Below are 8,532 nucleotides of genomic sequence, written 5' to 3'. Positions count from 1 at the left end.
ATAAAAAGTTCTTCACAAAAAAACATCCAGGCAGGAATTCATAATAACTCTAGAAATATCCAATCTGCTCGCTGATGGCTGTTGTTGTGATGTTGGTCATTTAGAGGCATCAATATTGAAACTGTTTCATAACTAGTTAAAAACTCCTTGTAGTACTTTTAAAGGTCAGTGTGTAACATTAGGAGGACTCTATTGTCAGAAAATGGAATATAAGTATTCATAGTATGTTTTCATTTGGTGTATAATCACCTGTAAATAAGAATAATTGTGTCTTTGTTACCTTAGAATGAGTTGTTTATATCTACAGACACTGTGGGTCCGCCCTGTTGAATCGCCATCTATTTACAGTAGCCCACTAAAAAAGAGAGGAGTATTTGCATTTTTGGCATGTCTGGCGGCCACCGTAGTTTCTCCTTTGTCCTTAGAAGGGGTAGGTGAAGTGAGGAAGTTGCAATCTACAACGTCACCAGTAGATGCCACTAAGTCTTAGACACTGGTTCTTTAAACATACTTAATAGGCGTATTTTGCCAGTGCATTTTTGCCCACTTTCACACCAAATTTGGGATCAATCAGAGCTTGCATTATGAAAATTACATTCGTTCAGGTGTATCATCTCCCATTCAGCCTGGGTTTATTTTGTATTTATTTTATTTATGGGATGTGCCACAATATCTGTCAATTAACCACTGTAACAGTAAAATATTTTTATACAAAAATCAATTTCATATATGGGAGACCTTGGAGAATACAAAAAATTTTGTTGTGCTTTGTTCTACTTCTGGTATGGTGTATTTCAAGGACTATACTTTTGAGGTTCTTCCTTATAGCCTGTATCAGGAGCCACTTGGACATGCAGCAGGGATCGAACCACAAAAGGATTAGTGGACGACAGGCTCTACCTCTTGAGCCACAGCCGCCCTGTATATAATTCATATGTAGTATTGAATTAATTAATTACTTATCATTTGTATTTTGATTGAGCTCTCTCTGTGATTATAATTTGATGTTGTTATTCAACCCATCCAAAGTTATTTTCATTTACCATCTGTAACAGGAAAACGTTTGATTTCTGTCCAAGTGTTTTTATTTTCTGTCTTCCTTTTTTCTTCTGAGAACTTCAGTCTCCAGCATTTCAAAGCCAGTGGAAGAAGCAGTGAGGTAGTTTCATCTGCATCGGCATTGATGAAATATGCAGGTGTTCACTAGGCTGGTTAAAAGTTGTCTGGAAAAACATTTTCAATAAAGAGCGTGGTGTAATTTCACAAAACAGCTGATAGCGGAATTGATTTGATTCCATTACACCTTGTTATTATTTTCCACTGCCTATATATTTTTTCTTTCATGAAATCCAGCTAGGTCTTTTCCTGTAGGAGACTTACAGCTCTCTCTGTGCTGTGTGGAGCAGGAGGATAATCGTTCTATTAACTATAACCCAAAACAAACAGCACGACCCGCTGCAGCAGCTCTGTGAATTTCACAGCACACACATATCAGTGGGAGCAGTGTAACACTCACCCCAACACGCCCCTGTCATAAAAAGGTTTAGCGTTCTGCTCTTAAACTTCCTGTCAGTGTGACCGAACAGCCGATCTCAGGAACAGAAAAGCGTGTGTTGCATTTACACAGAACAGCAATTTGACAGAAAGCCTACAGTTCAGCTGCGGCTGGTCGGCTTTGTGGCGGTGGCCGTGGCAACAGATGGAGCACAGCGGGGTGTGAAAGATGCTTTGTTTGTTCCTATCCGGAAAAAAAAATATTCACCATGTCTCTCCCTCTGAAAATTGGCTGTTTGATTTTATTTGTAGCAGCCAGGAAAATTTCTTTTATTAGCCAGGGAACTGAGAGGAAGAAGTAGTTTTTTCCTGTTGGTTTGTTGGTTGGAGAAAGTTAGCAGAAAAGAAGCACACAAGCTTCTAAGAATGATTTGTGTTTCCAGGAGGATTTTAACATGTTTTTTCCATCCAGTGCCAGTCTGTCTTTAAGCTTAACGTCTACAGCTTTATCTCAGAAAACACAAGGCTGTGATTCAGAGCCTCATGATGGGACTTTATCACCTTTACCAGACTGCTAGATACTAATCTCTCAGTCTCTAAAGCTACCATATCTCTCTCTCTGCTTTCCAGGAGTGATTTTGCTTCTCCTGGATCGTCTACGGAAGCTAAGATGGGAGCAGATGTGGAGGCTGACTGCAGAGAGGGAACTAATGAGCATGCTGTCCACCTCCTTGGCAGACCAGGTAACACACACACGCACACACATCCTCACAGCCCAGCCATGCAAACTTGCCACCCATTGGCAAAAAAATGCCATTTCACATAGGCAAACCATAAAAACACCTGTACTGGTTGCTCCATTTTCTTCACCTAAGTGCAATTTCTGCAGATGACAGGCCTTGTTTTGCCATATCTAAAATCGAGTCGGAGTAGGTTTCCAAAGACATTTCAACCCTTCTTGAAGCAACTCTGGCACTTTGGAAATTTGCTGTTCTTGTCTTGTCTAGTGTCTAGACCACATCCAGACACAGAATATATAAAAGCACTTTTTCATTTTGTTAAAGCCCTGTCACAACAAACCAGTGCCAAAAAGCGAGCAAACAGTGACACTAAACACACCGCACCAACTGCAGCAAACCGTTAACTAGCATGTTGCAAACATGCGCCTGCACGAGAGGCAATAACTCTCCATACTATGCAGGTGGTGGTAGTCTGCATTCTTCTTTTAAATAGGAACTCTGGAAGACCTAGGACTACGGATATAAACAAAAGCAGCCCTATGGATGTAGGTTTGCCCGCTCTCACTTTATTTATAGAAGTAGATCACAGCTGCTTGTTGTATCAAAATATCTGTGTATTTGAGTGATCACATGAGATGGAGTTGAAAAATAAGACCATCCGAACTCATGTGCTGCTTCCATTTCTCTTTCACCTCCGCAGCCAATTCAGCATGCTCGGTTGGCCGGAAAAGCCACAGACAAGCGGTCACCAAGCCCCAAACGGCACAGAAGACACCTCAAAACTATTGTAGGGCTAGAGACCCTCACCGACGGCCCCTGTGGGCTAGGACCTTTATACAAAATACATAATATAAATCACCCATTCAACCACATCGAAAATTTTGCTCATCCATTTTTGACCACAAAGAACCCACAGTACCAACTGTAGCAAACAGCTAACTAGCATGTAGCGTACATGCACCTGCACCAGAGGTAATAACTCTCTATTTTCCATTAAAATATAAAAAAAATTTAAAGCAAAACTCTACTATGTTAGTAATACACATTTCTGAAAAGAAAATCAAACAACCAAAAGATACAATCACCCATTATAAACTGTTGCAAGCCCTGTTATTTTCGGCCACTGCTAACTGGAATTCTCCTGTTAAACTAAGCTACAGTATGCTTCAAACAAACTACTTTGTACAGTGTTTCATCCAAACACTTCTAAAGTGTTTCTGCCTGTTCTGGCCACATTGGAAGCTGGGTGAAAAACCTGCCGTCATGGCCTCCCTGATCTCTCTCCAAGAACTCTTTGCTTTGTGTGTTTCATTGTAGTGTCGGCCCCATGAATCATACAAAGGCATTCATGGTGTTTGACTTGCTTCTGCACACGAAAACTGACAGAGGTAGTTGTGTGAAGAATGGAAAAAGAGACTTCAAACCCTGCATAGTTTCTCAGCTCCACACACCTGAGTAAAAGTGGTTGTGCTCATCATATTGTCCGTTATGGAAGGTCAGAAATGTCAGAGGTAGCCCCCCAACCAGAAAGGAATGGGGGCAGTAGGTTATGGACAGTCTGCCAGGCACTGTGTTTGAAACATACAGTACTGACTGCTTAATGTTACCTTGTCCAAGTAAGCTCGCTGTAGCTTTATTTTGCCCACCAAAAATGCTATTTGAACAGCAGTGAAGCCCACTTCTCCTCTGTTGTGTTTCAGTGGGATGCAAGTGACTTGCTTGAGAAAGTAAGCATGGTTTAGACATCTCCCTTGAGCCCTCTTTGTCAATCTCTTTTTGACAACTTTTTCTCTCACTTTTTCTGTGCATGAACGAGTGAAACACAATGCTTGTCTCAATGTCTTTGCCATTAACCCCGAATTTAAACAATTATTTAGTTTTGCGTCTCTATATGACAATCTGCTGTTCGCCTCACCTCAGTGTGGTTATTCAGAACAGCAATAAACACTTTTTTTTTCATTTTCAATGACACATCCGATGAACCACTTATTTTCTAACACAGTGTGGCCCTTACAAAAGTGACGGTTAGTTGTAGGTGTGTGAAATGATGCACCACACACCCGTCCACCACTGTGACCTACACACACTTACTTTCACGCTTCACTCCACAAAGGACAAACTACTTCCTGCTTTGACACTGAACGTTGGCAGTGGACATATATGGTGATCTACAGCACCATCCAATGTGAGCGTGATTCCCACCGGTATTTGATATAGGTGTCAATTGATGTGACTTTGCAAGGTGCCCACAACAGCCTTCATTGAAAAAACAAAAAAAACTACATATATCTGTGTCTCTATTTTTATCTCAGAGTGCAACAGAACACTCCTTTTACAAAGCTGTAGAAAGGTTTGGTTCCAGGTATCAACCCTGTCTCCTAGAAATTGTGTTTGTATATAACTACATTCTTTTCATAATTAAAGCTGCAAGTAGTGCTGTGGTCATTAAAATTTCACATAAATCAGATGATGATTGCCCGATAAGACTTACTTCCTGTTGCCAGTAGGTGGTGCTGTGACTGAATATTGGTATGTAGACGTGTTCGGACATCAGACGTGAAGTTTGAAAGATTAGACAAAGTACACTGAAGTAACAACAAATTCCTGTTAATGACATCCAAACTCACCACGCCCCCTGGGATGAACTTTTTGTCATCATGGTCTTTAGATTGCATAAAATAAAAAACAAAAAAACAACATTTCCTTATTATGTTAATAGAAAATGTAATTCGATCAGCATTACATTTCAACAAACTATACTACTACTGTATATAAACGTCATTTCAAGGAGACAGGGCTGCAGGTATTGCACCATTTTCATCCCCCTTGAGCATACAGGTATCCTCTTGAAGGTCATAAATAGGTGTTATCTTAAACCGTGCAGTGTTCTATTATCTACCATAGTAAGGGCAGACACTCAGACCTTGGTGCAGGGTCTCTCCGTTATCTCGGAGCTATTCAGAGCTCATCTAAATGAGAGGTGCATTTATGAGATTTTAATTAAACCTTCATTAAGTAAAGTCCCGCAAGGTATGCAGTTTGTAAAATGAAAGGGGCTTTGGAAATCGTTTGAGCATTCCATCTGCCTTCTGCTGTATAAGCTCCAATCGACTGTCAGCCCCCTTTATTGCAGCATTCATTATGTGGCTATAGAGTTTTTATGTGTCCCATTAGGAAACTAGAGTCTGTCACCGAGACTCTCATCTTGTGAACCCACAAAGATCTCAAAGTCAAAAAAGTCTCTCTGACCAAGGTACATTTCCTCAAAGCAATTCCAAGAGTTCAGCTTTACAAGTGTGATTACACATACTATTAGTTATTAACCTGAACATCTGGAGGAACACAAAACTCTAACAAGACAGAAGAGTCAGGACTGCTATACTGGCCCCACAGCAGTAACATCTGGAGATAATGTGTTACAGTAATTCTTCCTGCCTCTGCTGCTAGTGGTGGTGATGAAATTATTCCTGTACCCATAGGACCATACATGAGATCAACCTTCACAGAGTCTTTAATTGGACCGATGCATTCCTTTATTGGAAATCAGTTAGTGATTGGACGTTGCAACTGATCAGACTGATCTGATCACATATATTATAAAAAATATTTTTTTAGGGCACAGTCACACATACGCAATATCAACATATCAACATATCGACGAATATTCATCTCCCATTCATGTCCATTCTATGTGAGGGAAAGTGCGAAACCTTTTAGTGGCAAAGCAGATTTCCATCTCAACTTTGTGTGGACTGAACACTGGTGAATTGTGACCGGTGAAGTCGCAGTCTCAACCAATTGCAAATATGTATGTGTCGTTGATTAAAAATTTAAAGAGGTATTGCTGGCAGGAACAAATGGTTCATGTGCATTCACTGTCTTTCCAACAATCACCAACTTTGGTCAAATAAACCCTTAAGTAACCGAGTTAGATGTTAAAGTATTTATGAAAAAGGCTGCTATGGCCGCAACTTAAGCTAGGGTTAATCCTTGGAGACAGATGAGCCTGTCAAAGTACATCCGCTAAAAGTGCTTGTTTTTGCCACTGACATTGTTATTCTGACCTCATCATGGAAAGGATCCCTACAGAGAGAGACATTTTGTTTAACCAGAAACAGCCATAATATTGCTCTCCACCAGACTCCATAGACAAAAACGGTAATTTTACTTTGCATATCATCATAACATCGTAACATCATTCAAAGTGGACAGAAACAAAATAAATCTTACCTAAACTGTCTCTCCAACAATCACCAACTCTGCTTTTGTGGAAATAAATCCTTCAAAGACATAGATGATTGTTTTAAAGAATCATTTAAAAAATTATAATAAATTATCAATATTTTTTATTTGAGAAAGTGTGTTAGTTAAAAATGTGTGGTCATCTATTAAACAGCTAGAAGGGTCAGAGTAGACTGTGTGTTGCAGGCCTTTAGATGACATAAGGCAAAGCATAAGGCTCAGTATGTGTCTGTGTGTGTGTGTGTGTGTGTGTTACTGCAGGACATCTTCAACGCTGTGATCAAACAGAACCCGTTCCTGGTTCACCAGCTGCCCTGCTTCTGGAACGTCCAGCTGTCTGACCACACCCGCTCTGAGAAGTGCTACAAAGACGTGTCAGACCTCAAGGTGAGACCCCGCCATCCCCACTGCACTCACACTCAGTCACTTCAGACATACAAGACGTGACCTGCATTAATCAAGAGTCTCAAGCCAGCCCCGAACTCAAAGCGACAGACATTTGGTTCTACTTCAGGCACAGTAAAAGCACTGTGGATTGTGTTAACCTTCAAAAAGCATTCTGTCTTCAGTGGATGTGCAGAGCTGTTAGAGCCTGTTAGTAGATCCCAGTAGGTGGACAATGATAGAGCATCAGTGGTGGAGGTATTCAGATCATTTACTTAAGTGGAGGTACTAATATCACACTGTTAAAATACTCTCTTTCTTAGAGACAATGCACAATACATGTATTCTACCAGATATAGCTAAAAGCTCATTTTCATCGGTAGTCCCTGGGGAAGATAAAAGAGCAGGAGTAAATCTGTCATTGAAAATGTTAGCGGGTCATCCACTAATCGGAAGGTTGTTGGTTTGACCCCTGGCTCCTCCCGCCACATGTCGAAGTATCCTTGAGCAAGATACTGAACCCCAAATTGTTCAATGCTGGCATGTTGTGCAAAAGCAATTTGAGTGGTCAGAAGACTAGGAAGGCGCTGTACAAGTACAAGTCCATTTAACATTTACCATTATTATAACTCTTGCATTAATGTGAAAGATTTGATTGTACTGTTGTAGTTGGTTGACTATTTTGTATAGAACCAGAACTAATGATTATGTTCATTATGTATTTATCTGCTGATTTATGTTTTCCATAATCGATTGATGTTTTGCTTTGTAAAAATTCTGAAAATAGTGAGAAATGCCGTCACAATTACCCAGAGCCCAAAGTGACACGTTCACAATGCTTGTTTTTTCCAATCAACAGTCCAAACCTCAAAATTATTACAAATACATTCAAATTAATCCAAAGGTAATGCAGCAAATCATCACATTTGAGAAGTTTGATCCATGAAATGTTTTTGCTTAATGGCTAAATAATTATTAAAATGGTTGCAGATTAATTTTCTGTCAATGGATTATTCAACTAATTTTTTCAGTTGTACGTTGGTGTTAGTATGTTTCATGTGCCAAAATCTTAATTAGTAAAGTAACTCAGGCTGTCAAATAAATGTAGTAGTAGTAAGTAAAAAAGTACAATATTTCCCACTGAGATTTAGAGGAGTAGAAGTAAAAAGTGGCATTAGAAGAAAATACTAGGGCTGTCCCTGACTAAAGATTTTCCTAGTCGACTAGCAGTCGCTAGATAAAGCCAAAAGTCGACTATTCGTAGCCAGTAATGATATAAACCTTTAATTATTTACATATATATATTTTAACAGCTGTCTGTTAAATGCTAACAGAAAAAGCATATATCTGACATATGAAAAGTGAGTCGACTAAGACTCTCCTTGTCAACAGTTTACTCGACTATAAGGGAGTAGCCATAGAAAATACTGAAGTAAAGCACAAGTACCTGGAATTTGTAATCCAAGTTCCAGTGTGTAGGATTCAGTGGCATCTAGTGGTGTCCTTTATTTCACCTTCCTCTTCCCAGTGCAAAGGAGAAACTACGGTGGCTGTGAAACACACGAAAAATTAAACTAAAAACACCCCTATTTAGAGCCAGTGTTTGGTTTGTCCCTTCTGGGCTACTGTAGAAACATGGCAGTTCAACATGGTGGACTCCATTGAAGGCAAC

The 8,532-nt window shown here is 39.8% G+C and overlaps 1 protein-coding gene across 1 annotated transcript in view; it reads left to right on the top strand.

Moving 5' to 3' along the window:
* Positions 1-8,532, top strand: part of LOC118337638 (LARGE xylosyl- and glucuronyltransferase 1-like) — a gene marked incomplete in the record, with an annotated part of 118,997 nt that overhangs the window by 97,366 nt on the left and 13,099 nt on the right. The window contains 2 exon segments of the mRNA XM_035674760.1: positions 2,125-2,237; positions 6,738-6,863. Of these exon segments, the coding sequence (XP_035530653.1) occupies positions 2,125-2,237; positions 6,738-6,863 (239 nt within the window).

This window comes from Morone saxatilis, unplaced genomic scaffold, assembly GCF_004916995.1.
Source record: "Morone saxatilis isolate NCDOM2014 unplaced genomic scaffold, NCSU_SB_2.0 Contig10, whole genome shotgun sequence".
NCBI lineage: Eukaryota > Metazoa > Chordata > Actinopteri > Moronidae > Morone > Morone saxatilis.
Note: the sequence above shows the minus strand (reverse complement) of the source record. Positions and strands in the feature narration are given on the sequence as shown.